The 22,484-nt window shown below is 54.1% G+C and overlaps 1 protein-coding gene across 1 annotated transcript in view; it reads right to left on the bottom strand.

Moving 5' to 3' along the window:
• Positions 1–1,476: 1,476 nt before the first annotated feature.
• EHD4 (EH domain containing 4) overlaps positions 1,477–22,484 on the bottom strand; it is a 78,230-nt gene continuing 57,222 nt past the window's right edge. Inside the window, exons 4-6 of the mRNA XM_075531611.1 lie at positions 21,299–21,711; positions 12,886–13,050; positions 1,477–5,172 (exon numbers count right to left, since the gene is read on the bottom strand). Coding sequence (XP_075387726.1) covers positions 4,636–5,172; positions 12,886–13,050; positions 21,299–21,711 — 1,115 coding nt within the window. The 3' untranslated portion in view covers positions 1,477–4,635. The remainder of the gene's footprint in view (positions 5,173–12,885; positions 13,051–21,298; positions 21,712–22,484) is intronic.

A 22,484-nucleotide genomic window follows, 5' to 3' on the forward strand; every position in this document is an offset into this window, starting at 1 on the left:
TCCTTGCTTCAGTCTGCACATGGCCACCCAATTCACCCTCCTCAAGCACTGTGCTCTCAGCAAGACTCCCCGCCGCTTGCGGAGCAAACAGCCTTCAAATTATGCAACCAGGCTTCACTCACTTCAGCACGCCGCTGTGTCTGCTCCCCCTTTTGGGTCAGCAACAGAACCCTCCTGACCCTCCACCTGGATGCTCCTTCCTATTCCCCCCAGTCCACATTCCACTAGTCTAGGAAGTGCTCTGAGCAAATGGCCTCGTGCTGGGGATGTCTGCTCTTGTGCCTCCTTCTCTTGTCCCTTGGTTCAGGACTGCTCACAGGATGTTGTGAGCACCAGAGGACAGGACGGAGCGCTCAGACCCTTGTGACACGTTACACAACGATCGCTCTCCACAGTGGCGGTTGCACTGGAATGTGTTGAATGAGGTCCCCGGCTCAATTATAGCTAAAACCATGGGAAAGCCTGCACTGCTTTTGCAATGCCCTTACGGAAATGAACATCCTTATTGGTCAGTATACAATCTGCATCATTCGTGTGGCAGCAACAGAGATCTCAACTCAAACAAACGTAAAACGATCGCAAAGGGAACGTGAAGTCTAATCAGTCTAGTAGTAGGACTTCAGGTGAGGCTTGATCCAGCAACTCGGAAACATCGCCGCGGGGGGGGGGGGGGGACCCTGGACTGCCTCTGGCTTTCTCAGTGCCCCCTTCACCTTCAGGCCCCACAGGATGGCTGCTGCCGGCCTAACCTTTCTGTACCACCCCGCATTTCTGGGTACTCCCTGGGTCTTTCACCTGTCGCACCAAGTCTTGCTGCCACACAAACATCTTTCCTAAGAATTCGGAGGAACATTATGGGGCAGGAGGCTTGGCTTTCATGGGTTGACTTGGCCACATGTCAGTTCCTGTGTCTAATTGGCTAACCCTAACCAGGACCCTCCCTGGCAGTAGGGGGTGGGGCCATCTCACCAAAACTGCACAACTGGTGGGGATTTCAGGTGAAGATCACCAACAGGGTCAGGAAGGCCCCAAATGTCTGCACTGTGCAGGCAGGCCACCATGTGGTGAGGCAGACAGGGCTCCACCTAGTACCAGGTCACCTGCAGGCATGCTATCTGACCTCCTTGCTGGGGAAGCCTGCTCCCACTGTGGCAAGGCCTTGTCTTCAGTGACCATGCTCAGTGACAGGAGGCAGGTGTTGAACGGCCCAGAGTCTGTGGCCCACAGCAGCTTTGGGTTGCCTCCCAGCTGGGGCTGGTTTGCAGACAGGGCTTCTCTGCACTGCCCTCCTTCTAAAGTAGCTGGGTCCCAGGAATCTCTCTCACCCAGAGGCAGGGGGCCTGGGGGTTCCAGGAAAGACATGAAGCAGGGGTACACCCCCTCCTGAATGCCTGTGTCTTTTCCAAATGGATCCAGTTTGCTTTCAGACAGCTGGCCCCTATTCTCTTAAAAGCCAGAAGGCAGTGGAAAAAAAGGTGGTTTTTCACAAGTTTTATTGATCAATAGACTCTGTGTTCATTTGACATTTCTAAACAAGATTACAATATATATAAAAGCATGGTGTATTAACTGCATTGGTTATTTGACGTGTAACCTCATACACTCATAAGTTAGGCCGGAATAAACTCAATGGCGGTCTGCCCTAAACACGCCCTTCTCTGGTCATGCTCCATGGAGACAACTCGTTGTCCAGTGCTTCCCTTCTCTCCAAGGGGCTGGCTTCTACATACTTCTCTGGGCGGAAGGGGAAAGTGTTAAGGTGCAAAGTGAAAAAGGTGCAGGCGCTACCTACTCAGGTGTGATTTAGGTGGTTAAATCGTTCAGGTTAGATCGTGTAAGACATTCGCGGGACAGCCCAGGCTACTCCCATAGGAGCCGCCACAGAATCACAGGGAAAGACCTTGGCCAGGAAGGAGCCTAGAGGCAGGCAGGGTGGTGGCAGGGCTGGGAGGAGGGCAGCAGGCATCCTGTCCAGCCCCATGACAGGTAACAAGAGCTCCACAACTCAAGGGCCTATGAGCCTGGGAGGGGTGGCCCCAAATCTGAAGATGCTACTGCTGCCTGATGACAAGTGTTGCAAAGGGGACCTGCTCTCGCTCTGGATGAATGACAGCCAGTTTGAGGAGCAGCTTTGCCTCGGGAAGAATCACCCATCCAAGAGGCCGTGGGTGGACTCACAGGAGAAAAGATGAGGCTGGGCTGGAGCAGGCAGCAGAGGAAGGGTGCCACGGGAGGCGGGGATATGTGTTCTGCACATCTCAACAGTACCCGGTTTCTTTAGCAGGACGGTTCAGGAGGGTCTCCTGAGCAGAATAGCTACCTGAGAGCTGAGTTTGGGAGGGGTAGGCTGAGGTTTCACAGACACCCACCCCAGCAAGACTTCCGGTTCTATAGCTTTCCTGCTGTGGTATCACAGAGAGCACTCGGTAAGTTCTTAGCTCTGGTTTACCTACTCCCACCCTCTACTCATGTATGTACACACTGCACAGAAGGCACCCAAACACGGGGGGGGGGGGGGAGTACTGTGGAAATACCAGAGGCTTCAAGTTCGTGGAAAAATGGAATGGAGAAGAGAATGGAATCCTTCCATGAACATCTTGAAACCACATACAGACAAGCAGTGTAGACCTTGGCGGGTTGTGGGGACCTGAGGTGGCCCTACAGGTGGATTGGATATAGACCCGGGAGCTCCATGCTGGCCCTAGAAGACTGAGGCAGTGTTGGCTGCCCTGTCTTGATGGTTCTCTGGTACTTTCCTTTCTAACCAACTTGCTCCAAGAACTTCACCTTCTGAGAAAGGACATTATAAAAATGGATGTGTGACCTACATTTGTTTTCTAAGATCACCACCAGGCCTCTGCAAAAAAAAAAAAAAAAACAGCTACCAGACACCCTGTGCCCTGACCCCCAGCCAAAGGTGCTGGGGCTCGGAGAGGTTTCCTTGCATGTAGAACCCAGACGCCTTAGCGTGCTGCCTCTCTGAATCTTCTCCTATCTCCACACAGTCAAACTCTGGCCAGCTACCCAGACATGAGAATTAAAACACAGACAGTCTTAGTGCAGTCTGTGAGGTCATATGACACAGATATATATGTGCATATAGTTCTGTGTTTCTATGCGGCAGGTGAGCAGAGTCCAAGGAGCCAAAGAATTCTGACGGGAAAACCAACCAACCTTGGCACTTCTAATTTACACCTGTGGACCAAGTGCCTTCTCTTCTCCTGTGGTCTTTGGTGGGCTCTGGGCTGGCACCCCAGGGTTCTGTCTGGGTGCCAGTCCTCTGAAAGTGCTCCTCGTGAAGATGCAGATGGCCGTCTCTGGGCTCAGTGACTGGGACCTGGTGAAAAGGTTCCTCCCAAACAAATCCCTGATCCAAGCCTGCAGCTCTGGCCGGGATGTCACCACATGCAGGTGACAGAGTGGGGGCGGCATGTGGAAAGGTCTCATGGGAGTGCTCCAATTTCATTCCTCTCCTGTGCCGGCCTCCAAGGCATCTCGGTGTCCTGTCCCTCTCCCATTGCAGGAGGGTGAGCCGGGCCCACGCCCTGGCAGGCAGCCTTGCTGCAGGGTGGCCCAGCCATGGCAGGTAGGGTGGCCTTGAGAATGAGCCTGCCACCCCACCACCACAGCCTGAGGCCTCGGCTGGGGTGTGCATGAGGGATGTGCCCAGACTCTGCCTGCCGCTGGTGCCATGACCACCACCTTGCTTTTTTATTCTGTGCAGGAAACCACAAACCTGGACATAACAAAAATAACCTATTTCCTACAAAAATACCGTCTAGCTGTAGCAGACTGCTCTCTCTCCTAACCGCCTCTTCTGCTCCCGGGGTCCACTGCGCCCATGGCACAGGGAGTGGTTGGGGACCTCCGACCTGCTGACTGAATGGAACGTGCTCTTCTCTTCGTGAGCAGACTGGGCGCCACAGGGTTAGGCTTCCTAGTGACTCAGAGAGGCGTTCTAGGAATCTCTCCAATGGGTTCGTAAAGCTCTCGGGTTCCAATGTCCCAAGGAACACAACTTTCCTGGAAGGCTGTGGAGGGGGATTGGGGAGGGAGCAGCGGGGCAGCAGTGCTCTGTGCTGGGACAGAGGGGAGAGCCTGGAGGCAGGCAGGCATGCCAGGGGCAGCACCTCCTCCCCATCCGTCCAGCTTCTCTTTGGTGGACAGTTCTACTCTAAAAACAACAGGAGACAAAATAAATAAGATCACCTTTTCACCCTGGGGCAGTCCTCTGGGGGACAGACAGGCACTAGAGGACGTTCCCAGAGCAGTGCACGGCTGAGGTTGCCCAGAAGGTTCAACAACCACTCACCTCTCAGGGTTGCTGGGATCCAGAAAGTGCTCCCCACCCCCCACCCAGCTCCCCTGGCTTCTGAGTACTCTTTGGACAGGGTTCCTATTTCTTCTCAGCCTCTGATCCTGCTAGCCCTCTCCCTCCCTTCCCTCCCCCTATTTCAATAGACACTCGGGCATTTAGAGAACATCTCCTGTCTGGCATCTGCTTTCCCAGTGAAGCTGGACACGGAAGGGGCAGTGCCCTCCCCAAGACCCCCAGTGAGTTAGTAGCAGAGCAGGCCTCAGGACAGGTCCCTAGCTCCCAACCTTCTCCCCAGGCCCTGCCTGTGGCCCTGCCTCTCAGTCGAACTTCTGCAGGGACTTCCTGTGGGAGGGCGGCACAAGGTGGGAGGGCAGGCTGCTGGGCAGCTCGTAGCCGTCCAGCTTGATCCTGATAAGGTGCTTGGCCAGCGCGAACTCCTCGTCGTCCAGCATGCCGTCGCAGTCACAGTCGGCCAGCTTCCAGATCTTGCCCAGGACACTGTTGGGCAGCTTGGAGGTGACCATCTCCTTCTTGGCATTAACACCCGTGATCTTGCCGTTGATGGGCGACAGCGTGTAGAAGAGCTCATCGTACACGGGCTTGTCCTTAGCCACCACCCACTCCTCCTCATCAGCACCCTCCTTGGCCCCCTCCCCGTAGCCCTGGTTGAAGGGGCCCTCAGAGGTGCCATCGAAGGCGCCACCCTGCACCAGCTGGGTGGGCATGCTGGTCTCCTCCTGGCTGATGAGGTTCATCAGTGATGCGATTTTGCTGCCCAGCATGTTGTCCACGGCTTCGATCAGCTTGGGCTTCAGCGAGTGGAATTTGGTGAAGTCATAGTTCTCCAGCTGCTCCTGAGGGGGACAAAAGCACACCCGCTGGGTCACAGGCTGACTCTTCAGGAAGCAAACCCTACAGGGGGCGCACGCCAAATTCTCCAGCTCGCCTGGGGGGAGACGGGGGGTGCATATCCCAACTTACCAGTTATCAGACAGTGTTATGGAGGAAACTGGGCCCGCATCCAAGGGCCCTAACCTTGCTAACTGTGAATGTGGCCTTGTTTGGAAATAAGAGGGGGCTGCTGTGAAGGCCACCTGAAGTACATACCAAACACACCACTATGAGGCCATGCTGGAGTAGATTGGGCCCTTGTCCAATCTGAGTGGTGTCTTACAGAAGAGAGCCCACGGGAGCCACTCCATTCTGAGTGGTATCCTACACACGAGCCCACGGGAGCCACTTGGTGGGAAGGTGGCCATGGGCAGATGGCAGCATACACACACCACGGCTGCCTGTATCACCAGATGGTAGGAGAGAGGCTTAGAGCAGACTCTCCCTCAGAAGGAATCCACAGAGACTTCCTCCCTGGGGGATGGACAACAGAAAAGAGGGTGAAAGGAGACGTCGGATGGGGCACGATGTGACAAAATAATAACTTATAAATTATCAAGGGCTTATGAGGGAGGGGGAACGGGGAGGGAGGGGACAAAAAAGAGGACCTGATGCCAAGTACTTAAGTGGAGAGCAAATGTTTTGAAAATTATGAGGGCAATGAATGTACAGATGTGCTTTACACAATTGATGTATGTATGGATTGTGTTAAGAGTTGTATGATCCCCTAATAAAACATTTTAAAAAGCAACAACAAAAAAAAGAAGGAATCCACAGTTCCCTGAATTTAAACCCCCAGCCTTCAGGATGGTAACAATACATTTCTGTTCTTGTACTTTCAGGCAACACTAGGAAATGATTAGAGATCTTTGGAGCCAGAGATGAGTTGCATGTGACGTATGATTTTTTTTTTTTTCCGATGGTAGCTAATCCCTACTGACAGCTGTATCAGTGACTATGGTGACCCTCTGGGACTTGGATACAGTCTTCCTTCAACCTGCCTTTTTTAAAAGTCTTGGCAGCGTTAATAGGTTATGCCTTAGGCTGCTAACCGCAAGATCAACAGTTCAAATCCAGATAAGGCTTTCTGCTCTTGTAGAGATTTACAAAATCCCACAAGGGTAGTTCTAGCTGATCTGTAGGGTCACTGTGAGTTGTGAGTTGGATTTGTTTTTTGTTAGTATTAATATGACTTTATTACACCCATCAGTTGATGTTCACAACAGTCCTGGCTGTAAAGAAGGGCAAGCATCCTTGTTGTATAGCCGGCCTCCAGAAGTCGGCCTCCAGAAGTTCCAGTAGAGCCTAGACTGAACACCAGCTCTCCTGACATGGAATTCGTCTTCACTCATCTGGGACATGAAGCTGTAACAGATGTGCCATCTTTGGGTAAAATGATTATTCAAGGGCTCAGTTAAAAACGAAAACAAAACATAGCTAAGGTACCTTAACTAGAGACAAAATACCAGGGGGCTTGGTGTCTCAGGATTGAGCCCATGGGGCTGGGTCACTGGAATCGTGCATGAACAGCCTCACTAGGGCACAGACTGGCCAGGTGCATGGGTCACAGGCAGGGCCACTGAATTCGTGTCATTTCACACAAACAGACAGATCAATTGCTATCGAGGTGTAGGGATGGAGCGCAAGCATAGGAATCCAGCCCGCAGGGCAAAGAAGGGTCTCGGCTCCATTTCTCATCAGCAGATGGGACAGGAGCACAGGTGCCAGGGAGACACATGGCTGGAGGCTTGGAGAGATGGGATCAGACTGCAAGATGCCCAGCAACGATCCTACCTCTCTTGTTCATTTGTTTTTCATTTATTTATCCATCCATCCATTCCCCCTCCCTCCCCTTCACCATTTCTCAGTCCTCTACTAAGAGCCAGGTCCTCTGTGGGCCTGGGGACTTTAGTCAATACACGAAAAGCCAGTGCCTCCCCTTGAGGAGCTTGTGCTATAATGGATGGACAGTTGCTTCTTAATTACTGTCCATTTCAGAAAGTTTTGGCAAAAAAAAAAAAGGATACCATGGAGACATGAGACAGAAGAATCATTAGAAAGTTCAAAGCCAGGCCACTACCAGGGAGAGGAATCGAACCAACCATGACAGCCGACAACTGAGGCTGAGGAGCTGTTGCCTGAGTAGGGAGCTCAGAGCCTCTCAGCTGCCTCGCAGGGCACCAGGGGCTGCCCAGCCCTCACAGCCACCTGTTCTCTGCTGGAAAGGAGCCTTTCTACCTACCCCTGCCCCTCCCTGCCCTGCTGCACAGCAGGGGCCTCAAGACCCAAAGGGCAACATCTCCAACAGCGGTTTTGCCAAATAAATGCCAAGACTCCCAGGTGGGGACACGTATCTATGGGCTCTCGATAAAATCCTTCTGTGTGAATAAATCTATAGGGTGGACCCAAGAAGGGCCATTGCACTGCCCACCTTTCTGAGATGCTGCCTGAGAGGGAGATGAGAGGGCCATGGCAGGCAGTTAGGAAAAACAAAACTTTATGCTGTCATAAATATCCATACTTTTAATTTGTAAAAAATTGAGAAAAAACAGGTGTGCAAAAGGAAAAGAAATCCATTTATAACCCCATCATCCAGCAGTAACCTCTGCTAACATTTTTTAATATTCTCTCTCTCTCTCTCTCACACACACACCACAGACACACACAAACACACAAAAAAGCTTATCTTTGTATAATTCTTATACAACCTTTTCTTAATATCTACAGGGCCCCTGCTCATGCCCACTGCCCCCACAGCTCGGCATTTTAGGGTGAAGAGTTCAAACTACAGTCTCCAAGGTGCACCGCAGGGCTGAGGTCTCTGCTGCTATCTGGAAGTGACGCCGTGAGCCTGAGCTGCAGTGAGAGCTGCGCTGAGAGCTAAGGAGCCTCACGAATCTCCCCAGAGGGGCCTCGGAAAGACTCTTAAGTAGCCAGCTCTGCACCATCTGCGTGGTGCAGACCTGGTTTTGGAGTCTCTGGCCACTCCATCAGAGTCCCCAGCCCCAACATCAGCCACCCCCAACATCAGCAACACACAATGCAAACAGCTGAGTCATGCAGGAGGCCTGGCATGGGAAAACCACACCCGGCAGAGGGGCAGGGATCCTACCCAACAATCCCAGAGTTGCCTTGGGAGACAAGCCTGTGTACACCTACCCCGCTACGGTGCTGAACATACACACGGAGCCCCAGTGTCTGGCCAAGTGGACCAATGAGGGCAGGCGGCCCACGCTTCCCAGCAGCCTGCAGGGGATTGGGCGCCTTGGCAAGTCTCTGGACAACCAGCCAGGGAATTGGCCACCTACTTACTGAGGCCTCCACTGCCATCCCGCCTGGAGGGCCTGCAGGACACAGACCAGCCACTCTCCTTCCCCGGGTCCCCATGTACCCAGGTCTGACCAAGAGTGCAGGAAGCAAAAATGAACAGCCTTCTCCCTGCTGCCCCGTGGGAAAGACCAGGAGTGGGGGGCTGTGAGCCCCAAAGATGTCTTTCTCACAACCTGGGCGAGAACCCCAGGGACCGGCTCTCCTCACCCTTGCTCCTTTATTGCCGGGTGGGCTCCCCGTGGTGCCACGGCCCTTCCGTCTGTGATTGCTCCTGTGTCTAGTCTGTTCTTCTCCTGTTTCAACAGGCACTAGATGGAAGACAGAGCCCACTCTAGCATGGCCTCTATCACAATAGAGAAAACCCTGTCCCCAAATGGGACTGTATCCTCAGGTATAAACCCATGGCCATCTCGACCCGACAGGACAGTGTCCAACTGTCCCATAGGGTTTCTGAAGCTGTCAGTCTATCCAGAAGCAGATTGCCCCATCATCCTCCCATGGAGTAGCTGTTGAGTTTGAACCACTGACCTTTGGGTTGGCAGCTGAGCACGTTTGCCACTACTCCACCAAGGCTCCTCTCCACAGGTATCGGGTTAGAATTCTAACATGTTTGGGGGACAGAACTGAATCAACAATACCTATCCTTTTATTGGGATGAGCGCACATGAGGGAACTTAAAGATCTTTCTCACCAACACATAGAGCCACCAAAAGACAACAAACCAGGTCTCCTGATTCCCTCCCAGGAAAGTGGCCAGGTCCCTTGGAGACTATTCCCGGACCACGCCCTCCCAGCCTTCCCCAGGAGTGAGCAGTTTTCAGGTCAGCCTGAGCACCCAGACAGGCTGCTGGCTCTGCTGCTGAAGTGCTGCTGACTCATCAGCTCCAGGCTCCAAATTCTCCACGTAGGAGGAGGGCCTGCATGCATAGGAGTCAACAGGAAGGGCAGCATTTCCTCTTGCTCCCCTCATTCCACAGTAAGAACACATTCCTGTGGCCAACGGGACCCCTCCTCAAAGTGGGTGGGTCAGGCCCAGGCAGCTTTGCCCCCTGACCTGATCCTAGGGCCTCTCTTGGGGCTGGGTGTCCTCAGCGCTGCCCTCGGTGGGGACAGAACAAAACAGGGCCTGGTCCCCGCAGCCCTGGAGACCATCCCTAGGTTTGCACCATGGCTGTAGCCGTGTTGCTGGTCATTCCATCTCATCCAGGGTCTTCCTCTTTTCCACTCACCTTCGACTTTACCAAGCAGGATGTCCCTTTCTAGGGACGGGTCACCTGATGACGCGGCCCACGTCTGTGGGCCGAGGGCTGGCCAGCTTCGCCTCTGAGGAGCCCTCCTGCTGGCGGTTCGTCCTCCTGGGCAGAGGGGAGTCTCCTTTCAGCAGTCCGTGGTCCTTTCAACACTCCTCACCTGCACCCCAGTCCAGGTGCATCTGGCGGGCGCACCTAGATCCTCAAAGGCGCACCTAGGTCCTCACTTTAGAGCGGCCGTGTGCAGATTTACTTTGGACACCTGGTCTGCTGCTTCCCGGAGCACCGTGGGTCCCAACCAGGCGAAGGAGTCCTCGTCAGCGTCAATCCATTCTGTTTCTCATGCTGCTCCTTAGCCGTCTAGGTGGAGGGGGTTGGTGGTCGTCTTCTTTTTTAAAGATCATTTTACTGGGGGCTCTTACAGCTTGTATCACAATCCATCCATCCAAGGTATCAAGCAGATTTGTACACAGGTTGCCACTCTCGTTTTCTGAACATTTACTTTCTATTGGAGCCATTGGTATCAGCTCCTCTATCTAAGAGCTTGGTCTTCCCGACGGTCAGTTGCATCCCCAACTGAAGGCTGCAGGCTGATGCGCTGACAGGCACATGGTGGGAAGCACAGGGTAACAACCTCCAAGACGCATGTTCGGCTCTACAGTTTCCTGTCTTGACCTGACCCGTGAGTCACCACTGACTGGTTTGGTCCAGGAACGAACAGGGGGAGAGACTTCACGCTGGCCTCCTCGAGCTCCCTGTGAGCCACGGAGGGTGATATACTCACGTCCTAGAAAGAGGCCTCGTGAAGTAGAAGAGGAGGACAGCACAATAGTCACTACCACGCACCCACGACCCACTTGATGTCCAGAGCAACGGTGGTGAGCCTAAGATCAGATGACAGGGAGCCAGACTAGGGCTATGGCCGGTTCTCCCTGGGGCAGCTCCTGGTGGGCCCAGACAGGCCTGGTTCCCTTCATAAATACAGTTCCCCCGCACTTAATTGACTACCTTGGCATCCATCATTTCACACTGACAACCGTGGCGACCCTCTTGTCCAGCTGTTTGGCCCCTTAACGGTGTATGTGTGGCAGTCACCAACTCCGAGGAGTGAGAAGAGACTAGCGGTGAAGATGAAGGGTGTGCATCGCCACGGCTGGGCCGCGGTGCTCAGCAACTTGGCAGTTAGGTAATGATGGAGCCGTCCCCCACTTTGCAAGTATATAGGGCCATCCTCCACTTCCCCCGTCACACCGATCTTTGCATAACAACCCCATTGTCCGTTGGAGCCTACCCACGTTGCTAAGTGAGGAGTGGGTGTCATTGTGACCTTGCGTTCCCTGAAGGCATGTCAGAAAAACTTTTGCCCTAAAGTTTGGTTCTGGGTTGCTGGCCTCGCACCCAAGAGGATGCTGGGGGGAACCAATGCAGGGCACTGTCCCAAGAGGCCTCGGTGAGCCCTCAAGTTAGCCTGCCACCCCGGGAATATACTATTTCATTCTCTGAGGGCGGGGACGCCTGCTCTTCGGGAAGAAGACAAGATGCTTCTGCGTTTGTTTCTGAGACAGCCACGATGTCATTTCTGAGAAGGCAACACATGCCAGATGTACTTGCGCTCCACCCGAACATTAAGAGTTGGCCACCCCTATGTTCATGTGTAAACTACACGGTAAGTAAAGGTCTATACGACACCAAATTCACTTTAGAGGATAAACAGCACAGGATCAGAGCCTGCCCTGCTAACGCCCATCTACTTTCCCTCCACGTCTGGCCTGCCCTTCTCCCTGCAGCTCCCCTTCCTCATCCCTTCCTACCCACCCCTCATGCCCCCCAGTGAACTGGCACAAACACGCAGGCCCAGTCCCCTGGCACACGCCGACTTCTGAGCTGTCTCGCCGAGGCTCATGAACAGCATGACTGGCAGTGTCCAGACTGCAGGCAACAGGAAGGGACTCTCGGCCTCACCTACCTGGTATGTTCTCACTAGTTGAGCCCACATTAGACGGCCAGACATTTTTACAGACCCCGCTGCTGGCTTCTCTGGAACAACCCAGACCCATACGGTACGGGGCATCAATGCTGGGCTGCGGGGTCTCCCCACTGAGCAGAGGCCGGGTGTGCACCCACGGACCAGCTCTCCCTGTACGCAGAAGCATGGAGAAGCAATCCACGTGGGGAAAGCACAGGGAGTCAGAGAGGGCCGAGGGGTTTCTTGCTCATTGGGCCTGCTTCCCTCACTCGGGCTCTCTACTGGTGGCTGCAGGCTCTTGAGTTTAGGACTGTGGCCTTCAGTTCAGACAGGTCCCTGCTCAGGAGAAAAAGATGCTCAGTCTGGCACTGTTGGGAGGTGGACACACTGGCCAAGCCATGCAGCTAAACTCAGTCACAGCTAGCCAGTCTCTGAAACCAGGCTCAAGGTACCCAATGCTGACCTTGAAGGACAAGTCCTGAGAGCACCAAATGGAGTCCAGCCATGTGAACAGAGCCCCATAGCCTCGGACCAAGCCCTTCCACCTACGGGAGCTTTGCTGTCTGAGCTCACTGTTGGGAGGGCAGGGCAGTTTCGTTTGAGTTTTGGTTTCAAATGTGAAGATAGCCTTTAGGCAATAATTTCAAGAAAAGGACTCACTCAGCCTCAGTGGCTCCACAAACTCTGGATTCTGTTGATAATTAGAAACTGCCCCACCCCACCCCCACTACAAAAAGAAGGAAAAGAAATTCCGTCCCACATTTTATCCCCCCGCTCTGATCAGGATTCTTCTAGACTCTTGATCACAATGCTAGGTAACGGTGGCCAGGCACCATCCAGTCCTTCTGGTCTCATGGCAAAAGAGGCAGCTGCTCCCGGAGGCAAGCAGACACGTGTTCCGCCTCCTCCTCAGGTCACATGTCCCCTTGTGTTTAGAAGTCCTGGAGGAAGGCACTGTCTGCTTTAGTCTTGGGAGCGTCTGTCCCAGCTCCCCATGAGGGATGTGGACTGGTGGCATTCTCCCTGAGCCTAGCCCATGGCATTGCCAGGCCACCAGTGACCAGCTGGACCACATGGCACTGTGTTTCCACCCCCTTCCCTGTCCCGGGCGTACTAACGGGCTCTAGTACCTGCATGGTCTTGACCTCGGGAAAGTCCCCTGCAGAAATCTGGTACTCTCGCTGCAGCTGGATGTAGATTTCGGGTAACCTGCTGATAAGCTCCCTCTTCTTGTTTTCTTTTCCAAATACACTCGGCATCTCCTTTTTCAGGTAACTGATGATGTAGGCGTGTACCTGGAGGAGGAGAAGGCAATAAGGACAGGCTCCAGGGAGAATATGCTTCCACGGCATCAATTCTAGTCTTTGGTAAGGGCTGTCTCCATGCCTACGGTGTAAAGGTCCCTGTGCTAGGCAAGAGATTGGTGGTTCTAACCCACCCAGCAGCTCTGCGAGGGAAGAGAAGGGTAGTGAAGAGTGCCTATAAAGATGAGCGCCAAGAAACCCTTGGGCACATGCCGACTCTAGAACAGTCTCTTCAGCTACAAATCGACACCAGGATCAAACCCACAACACATGTCTATAGCCGACTGAGTGCAACCGAACTCAGCTAGCTACTGATTGCATATAATAACTAGTTGGTAAGTGGCTCCTTTTAAACTGTTGGAAAGGAAGGCTCCCAGCCACCACGGTACTGGACATTCGACACGTGATCCCTGCTCCCCAGCTGTGGTTCCTTCTGTGTGAAGTGAGGGGTCTGGGTGGGAGAGATGGAAGTTCAGTGATTAGCCAGAAGCCTTAAGAGAAAATCACACTAGAGCTGGGGCTGATGCCTGGGAGGCAGATGTAAACACTGACCTACCCAGAAATCTGTGCCCCGGGAAGGACGAGATGAGGATTCCCACAAGCTCTGTGGACACAGACATGTCATGCCCAAATATCTTGGCAGGAGGCACCAGTCATTTCTACATGGGACCAGCAAGGGCCCATGCTGGCAGCAGGCACAGGAGCATTACCCCAGGGATGGCGGTATGGGGTGTTGGGTGTTCATGCATCCCCCAGAGGGAGGGCTCAGTGGGCTCTTGTCACACTCTTCCCAAACATTCCCACTCTTCTACTGCTTTTGCATTTCTAAGACATTAAGAAATGTTCTTTTATACAAGTTCTCTTTGTCTCTACCGGATCCTACAGAGCGATTGAGAAGTCCAGTGCAATAAGTCAAATAAGAAAGGATGAAAGACAGAGTGGCGGCTGAAAAAAGCAAAAGGCTATGTAGCTACGGGAAATCCAGAGAGCAGGCCTCTACTGTAATTTTGTGGCAGAGGAGAGAAATGAAATGTAGGAGGTGAGCAGAAATATTCCACAGCTCCAAGGGCAGGCGTAGCTCCCAACCCTCTGCTTAGATAAGCACCCTGAAATGAAGTGCATCTAAGCGAGAGCTGCCGTGCTCGGGCCAGACGATGTTAACTTCCCCGTCCCTGTTCTTGGAGATGCAAGGTTTGGAGAAGTAACCCCGAGTCTGTCCCTGGAAAACATGTTGTGTTTTTTAAACTGACAGCAGCTTAAAAGGTTTACAGGATTCTCTAAGAGAGCCAGAGAAACCCAAGGTCTGGGAACTCCCACATTCAGAATTACAGCTGGAATGGCCTCCTGGAACATCAGCTGAATCAGGAGTAAGTGGAGTCATTCCTTGCCAAGAGCAGCGAACCCGTGGGGAAGGGCCCTGTGAAGGATTTGAAGGGGCGGCCCTACTTCATGGGGGAGCAGCCTGCTGCTGCCCTGACATCATTTCCTCTGCCCCAGTCTTTCTGGGATGTTGGACCAGGCCTGTGGCCCTGCTCTGGAGCCAGCCCCAAATGAACTCCCACCCGGGCTGGAGTGGCTGCCCTCTGTCTCCTTCCCAAACCCACTGCCATCCTGTGGATTACAAAGCACATCCACCCTATAAAAAACCCAAACTCACTGCCATCTGGTCAACGCTGACTCACAGCAAGCCCCTGCGGGTTTCAAGAAAGACACTGCTATGTGAGTAGAAAGCCCAGTCTCTCTCTGTGAAGATGCTGGCGGTTTCGAACTCCAGACCACATGCTTGCAGTTCAACTCGTACCCACTACAGCACCCGGGCTGCTCACAGAACACCGACAGGGCAGTGAAACGGCGCCATCAGGTTTCCGTGGATGGAGCCCTTTAGAGAAACAAAGAGCCTTGCCTTTTTCCTGCAGAGCAGCTGGTGGGCTTGAACTGCTGACCTTTCAGTAACAGCCCAACACCTGCTCCACTGTACACCACCAGGGGGCCTTCCTTGTCACCTAGCAGAGACATCTGGTTTTGGAACCTCAGAGTAGACAGGTCTCAGCCCAGGGAAGGCTCTGGATCAGCCCTTCATCTGAATTGGTGCCCTCTTCCTGGTGGCCAAGAGCACCTGCTCCCTCTTCTTATACCTTGTAGCATCTACTGGTTGGTGACCATGGCTGCTGGACAATGAGACGCCCTCAAACAGGCCACCAGTGCCCAGGCACCTCTCATGTGCAGATGTCATGCTAGCTGCCAACTCCGTCCCCTCTCTACCGCCCAGCATGACCTGAATCATGACCTTCGGGTGACCTGTCCCTGCTGATGGCAGTTCTCAGCCTCAGCTTGCACTTGCAAGGAGTCCCAGTGGCCTGTTCTGGGAGGGTCTCCTGCCTGCTGCGCTGTCTCTGTGGAGCTACCTGCTCCTGCCCGAAGACCATTTCCCAGGGCCAGTCTCCTCGCGTGATCTCCGCCTTTACAAAGCCTATCAAGTGACAAGGTAACTTCTTAGTCATAGAATCATGGAGCATTGGGCCTGGAAGGGACCTCTCGTGGCTTCAAGGTCACGCAGCCAGTCAGGTGCGATGGAGTCGGCACTAGTCTTCCACCGCTCATCCTGGCTTCCCATGGGGTGGAAATTACGCATCTGACTTTAGCTGGGGACAATCCAAGAACAAGGCCCCTGGTGGCACAGCAGTTAAAGCTCTGAGCTGCCTAATGAGAAGGCAGCAGTTCCAACCTAGGAGGAGGATGTGGCAGTCTGCTTCAGTCCATAATGACAGGTGTGGAACTCCTGTGCAGCAGTGGGATTCCACCCTACGGGGATGTTGAGTCCAAGAGGAACGGCCTGGTAGCAGTGCACTTTGGAGACAGGTTTGAAGGGCAACACGGGGAACTCAGGTCCCACGTGTTTAACTCACAAGTTTAATTCACCGATTCCTGGATGCTTCAGAGCCCTCTCAGTTTGGTCCATGCAGCCATCCCTGTGGACATGATTGGGAAAGCCCCAGAAGCAACAACTGGGGGTGAATCAAAGGAATCAAAACGGCAGGTTTTCTCTGGGTTGATGAATAGAAATGAAGCTCCCCCCCCCCCGCCCAATAGTTTCAATGTAGACAGATGCATACACAGTCCTCACACAGACACACACGGACACACATCAATCTCACTGTGCCGAACACCACATGTTTATAGGACCCCAGACAGGGAAATCCCAGCCAGTGCCTGGGGGGCAGTAGCATGGGTGTGGGAGGGCGCAACACCCATTTGCAAGCAACACACAACGTGCACGGGGACCTGTGTCTTTGTAGGTCCAGCTGGAAACCGGCAGGGAACATTTGAAGCCGGGGGACCAGCCCATTTTATGATGACATCACCGACTCAGAGAACTCTGGGTGGTGAGATGCAGCGGGATGGGGATGGGGGCGGGCACGAAGTCACTTAGGCTGCGCAGTAGTTTGCTCTTCTGTGCAGATCACAGTTAGCGCTGACAGTGGTGCCTGATCCTCAGCAGTCTTCAAGGGGGACTTACAGGGCCCACCCAGACATGTGAGGTGGAACTTCAAAGAGACAAGGCTTCCGTATATGGACTCAAGCAGCTTCGGACTGCCAGTGGAGCTATTTCTAAAAAGCCATGGAGGACTAGGCAGTCAAGGGTGATATACTCATGACCCATTCCAGAATGGCTCTCCCACACCTTAGCCAGCATCCAGCTGGTTAACTCAAAAAGGCCACAGTCCCCCCAGGAGGAACACAACTCAAGCCAGGCTCTGCACCCCATACAGATCTAAGAGGAGACTATGCTCTGAAGACAAAGCCAGTTTCTGCAGAGCCATTGTGCGCTCCCACAAATACTGACCTCACCTTTTCCTCTGGCTTTCAGGTTCCTTCTGCAAACTGCACCTCTCACCCATTGAGCACAGATCCCCTGGTGGGTGTGGTCCTGTTCGTGGCAGTGTGCTCTTAAAGCATGAGGCCCGCTCTGGACTTCCGCTCACTCGCTGTATAAAAATGCCACTGCTGGGGATTCCTGCGAGCCGATTTCCCTCATCTTGCTATTTCAATCGGAACGAAACAGAACCATCTATTCCAAGTCCATTTTTCACCCCCTCTTCTTTTTCTGGATTTCCCAAAATAATAACTAACTCTAAAGAGCTGTACATTGAACCGTGGCTTGGCTAGCATCGTGGACAGAAACAGCCCTCAAAGGATGTCTATGGAGATCACATGACGTGCTTGCTCTGAGGCTAACCAGAAACCAACTCTAAAAGAGGCTTCCCGTTCTTGAAACAGAGAGCGGGGTGAAAACGAGACAGACACACACACACTCCAGAGATCTCTGGATTAAGATACCACATCTCTCATGCCACCCTCCTGACACACCTGGGCCGGATCCCTGTGGAACATACTTTATTTTGGATGGGCCAGGAATTCTGCCTCATGACAGTGCTCTATGAGACACACTCCACACCCCAAGCCAGAGCTGACACCTCGTAGGTGCCATCTAGGAGCCCCAGTGGCATGGTGATTGAGCGCTCAGCTGCGAACTGTGGGATTAACTTCCAGATCAGCAGCACGCTTTCAAGTAGTCAGCTTAGTGAAGCTCCACCTTCTGTGGGAACCAACAGGGTGCGATCCATCCATGTGGAAAGTGAGGAGCCCCCCGTGTTAGGTAGGTTTATTGTGCCAACCTGGCCAATGAACACGTGGGGTTAATTGAAGGACAGTTTAATTGAAGGGCAGAGAGATAAATGGCTTGGCGAGCCTCACCTTTCTGTCTCTTGTTCTGTGATGGTTGGACGCATGTGAGGCTGCCTTAGCTAGTTCTCTGCCTCAACTGTCACGGCTCACTTCGTATGAGACATCCCTGAGGAGAAGCCACATGGACCTACCCTGATGCAGCCCTGGATGCTGAAGCAGCTATGTGGGACACTCAGATGCTTACACAGTCACTGATTCGGCTTTCCTCCTGCATGTGATACCATTGCGTGTCTTTTGTGAGATTGAGGAGGACTTTTTAGATTGGTGTCGGACATATGGGCTAAGTTGTACCTATGGGGTTGGACTGGACTATGTTGGGATGCTTTCTTAATGTACACGTACCCTTTATAAAACTCATATATATATATGAGTTTCTGTGGATTTGTTTCTCTAGTCTACCCCTTCCAATGCAATCCACTTTGGAGCGGAGTGGTCACATGACTGCCCCCTGGCCCTAGGAGTTGCCCCAACCCGGTTCTGAATCTATTCTGAAATGCCCGGGCTGCTAACCAGATGAAAGATGCCTCCCTTTCTGGGCTTTCAGGCCCTTGTGTGTGAAATGAGGCCCAACCAATCAGAAGGCCCGGGGCAGACGGGGCAGCTCCTGGGATGTGGGTGGGAGGCTCTCAGCAAGGGCGGTGCACACAAGGAAGATGGGCGCAGGGGAGATTAGATGAAGATTCCACAGTACAAGGGTATTTTGATGGCCCAGACATGTTCCAAAGACTTGCACTCAGGGGGCCCCTGGTCCCTGCGAGTGAAAGCCCAGCTGGTGTAGTGCGAAGTCAGCAGCTTGTGGCTGGGGCCTTTGTGCTGAGTTCTGCTTCTGGTTTGCTGGGGACATTTCCTGTCCTCCCTTCTGGGCGCGGTTCTGCTCACAGGCACACAGGCACCCAGGCACCGAGAGGCTCAGACTGGAAACATTGTCCTTCTAGCACGTGCCTTTACATAAAGGACTGAGCCAGAGCCTGTTCTTAGGAAGAAACAAACATGAGTGGGTCTCTGCCGCCCCGGCCCCGCCCCATAAATTAGCTCAGCAGCAAGTCTGCTGGCTGCCCTCAACCCTCCACATGGGCTCTCATGGCTCTCGGAGTCTGAGGGCAGTAGCTGTGTGTCTACACCCAGTCCATGCCAGCCTCATGACCTGCGGCGGCGACGTTCTACGTCGCTCGGCACCATGAGTGGGTTTTCTGCCTCTGATGTGTTCAGATGACTGGACACAGCTGTGTCTTGAGTCACTGTGACCCTCGGGAGTAACTGGCAAACGAAGGCTGCTCGCAAAAACCAGTTGGCAGAGGTTTCTGACATCTGCAGAGGCCGTGACCTAGTTCAGCAGCTCTGCTGTGTGCAGCGGTGTTGGGTGTCTGCACCAGCGGAGGGCTGCCCTCATCTGTACAGGCTGGAGACCTGTACAGGGGTGCACCACATGCCAGGGGCTCATGGGACAGGCAAAACCAGGCTTCCTGTCACCATGAGGGAGGCCCAGGGCAAGTGTGAGGGTGAAATCGCGTTGGGAGAGACTGCGGGGAGGTGCCTTCGCATGGGGGATCAAACCAGTTAGCACAACTGCCATGGGGAGCTGGACAAAAGGGCCGAGGTTTGGCCAGGATGGAGCCTGCACCAGGAGGATAGAGAGCATTGACTCACCCACAGGCCAGGCAACAGGGGAGGGGTGTGTGTGGGCACACTAGGCTCAGCAGAGGCACATGGGCAGCCCAGGTTGTCTAACAGGACAGAGGTGGCTAAAGGAGACATGCTGCTCCACGTGTGCTGGCACGAAGGTGGAGGTGATGGAAAGCTCACCCCTGCTCCCCTGTTGCCCTCACTGATACCTGTCACTCAGCTGTCACCCTCCCTCAGAGCACCTTAACCACCAAGGCCCAGCCCACAACCAGCACACAGCTCACCAACAAGGGGGCTTGGTGGGCACCACCCTCCTCCACCAGCCTGTGGACTCTGTAGTCCTGACCCAGGCCTGCTGGGTCGTGTGAATTGCAGAGGCAAAGTTGTGTTAGAACTCCAGATAGGTGACCTGTTGGGTCCAAGGTCAGGCCAGAAACCACTGACTGTGAAGCAAATGAACTTGGAAGGAGTAGGAATTCCTGACCGCCAGAAGATGGAGAGGACAGGTGTGCTTCCTGACCCAGGGACCAGTGGACGGGAAGCTGGCTTGTCTTCGCTGAAGTGATGGGGCCCAAAGTCAGAACTATGTTGAGCAAGGAGGCCTGCTCTCCAGTCCTGGCCTTGTCACAAGTGGGCTAGGTGACCCTGGGGAAATCACCACCTGGCCTTGTCCTAAAAGTAGGGAGTCAGGAAAGACCTCGGGTTCTAGAACAGCCTAAGAACTTTACAGAGACACTGTGAATGTACACACACACACACACACACACACACACACACACACACCACTCTCCCACCCCTGCAGCAGGAGCTCTGGGCAGGGTACATGTGATGATCAGCTGGGTTTGGGCTTCCCTGGACAAGACAGGCTCAGGGCACTTCCAGCATTGGAAAACAGTGACTTATAAAGAACAGTCTCCCACCGTGTTCTCTCTTGGAGGAGTCTTAGGCTTTTGTGCTTGAGGAACCCGGGACATTGATTCTACCACCTGAAGGCGGGTGGCAGAATACCACCTAGCCTGTTAGGCTCAACTCAGGGGAGGGGAGTCAGGGACCTGATGTGCACAGTCAGAGACTGCAAACCAGGGCCGGTGCAAGTAGGGGTGGGGTGGGGGGCATAGATCCCAAACCAGCACACTCCAAGGGTTCCACTGAGCCAGTTTTCCTCCCAGGCTCCTCTGGGGCCAGGCTGTAGCATCAGGAAGACCCACAATGATTTCCGGCAGCACCAGGTGCCCGTGCCCCACCTGTGCCAGCTGCTGAGGGTGAGCTTAGAGTGCCTCAGGGTCCATCCCCTAACTCAGTAAGAGCTTCCACAAGTGAATGCACTGTCCTTCCTGTGTGCGCTAGGGCTCCACGGACCCTGTGGTCCGGAATCCACACCAGCGGCCCTGTTGGCTCCACGTGCTGGGTTAGGAAGCAGGTTTGAGCTGGGAGCTGGGGTTGAAGCAGGGCTCCCTGATCTTGAGGGGACAGGGGCGCTTCAGTGATAGACTTCTCGCCTTCCACTCGGGAGACCTGGGTTTGATTCCTGGCTAAGGCACCTCACAGCCAGCTGCCTCCGCCTCCATCCTTGTCAGTGTCAGGCTGTGCTGTTATGACGATGCTTGTTATATGTTACAGGGGCGCTTCGACTTAAAAATGCAATAGCAGCCTACTTCCAAGACACCAGCCAGGGAAACCCCTGTGGATCCTAATGCTCTGCCCGCCCAGGGATGGTGGGTTATGCAGGACCAGGCTGTGTTGGTTGAGGCTGTGCATGGGCTCACCGTGAAGTGGGGTATCTAACGGCAACCGGCACCACGGGACCCTGAGGCTGTGTTCTTAGCCTGACAGCTTGTGGGGTGCAGCTGGAGAGCAGCAGGATGCTTACCTTGGCCAGCCTGGCCCGCTTGATGAGATCGTTGAGTTTGCGCACCGCCGCCTTCTGCGGGAGGCTCTGGATGTCCCGGAAGAGGTCCTGGGCCTCGGCCTCGAAGAGCCTGCGGTTGTCAGTGTTCTGTAGGGGCTGTGCCCAGAAGGAGCCGATGTACACACGCAGCACCTCGGGCGTGTTGATGACCTTGCCCAGGGACCACATGAGGGCCCCATAGACGCGCATCAGCTGCTGCGTGTCCACCTGGTCTGCCTTGTTCAGCACCACGCGGATCTTGTCATCCTGGCCCCGGAAGGCCTTGATGGCCTCCGAGAACTCATCGGAGATGTCCAGTTTGTGCGCATCGAAGAGCAGGATGATCCTGTCCACCCGCTCGGCAAACCACTGCAGGACCTGGCAGAAGTCATACCCTGTGGGGAGAGGGCAGGGTGTCAGTGCTGGAGGCCCAAGCTGCCAGCGAGGGGCCCACCTCCAGCTTGGAGCTAGGAGGGGCCTCAGACCCAGCCCCTGGGCTGGACCCACCTGGCTAATGCGGGCCTCCTGGGAAACTCTCCCTAGGGAGAAATAGCGCATGAAGGGCTCAAGGTCACCTCATGACCCTCTGGCTTGCTTCCAAGTCCGGGATTTTGGTTAGTCCTCACCTGTGTCTTACTTTACCTAATTTGGACTTTCTGACCAATGGCAAAATGGAAGACTGGCTCTGTAGGAAGCACAGACCCTGGCTCAAAAGTGTCTTTGGTCAAAATCCACGCTTCAAAGAGCCCCAGAGGTGCCCTGGTGGTGTGGTGGTGACACGTGGGCTGCGATCTGCACCAGCGGCTCCTTGGGACAAAGACGGGGCTTTTCACGCCTGTAAACAGTTACACGCTCAGAAACGCACCGAGGCAGTGCTGCCCTGTCCCGTATGAGTCAGCTACTGACTGGATGGTAGTGTGTCTGGGTTTGTTGGTGAAAGCACCTGAGACAGAGGGGAGAAAGCCTGGGCTCAGGTGGCACTCCCCGAGGTGGCCAGGAAATGACTCAAAAGAGGAGTCGCCTTTGGAGTGCCAAGGAGGCCAGAGGGTGCCGGGGTGCTGCTGTGTAACTACTGGACTGCTCATCCCAGGTTGAAACCCACCAGCTGCTCCAGGGGAGAAAGATGCAGCTGTCTACCCTTGTGAAGACTGACAGCCTCAAACACCCC

The sequence above is a fragment of the Tenrec ecaudatus genome, chromosome 14 (genome assembly GCF_050624435.1).
Source record: "Tenrec ecaudatus isolate mTenEca1 chromosome 14, mTenEca1.hap1, whole genome shotgun sequence".
Lineage (NCBI taxonomy): Eukaryota > Metazoa > Chordata > Mammalia > Afrosoricida > Tenrecidae > Tenrec > Tenrec ecaudatus.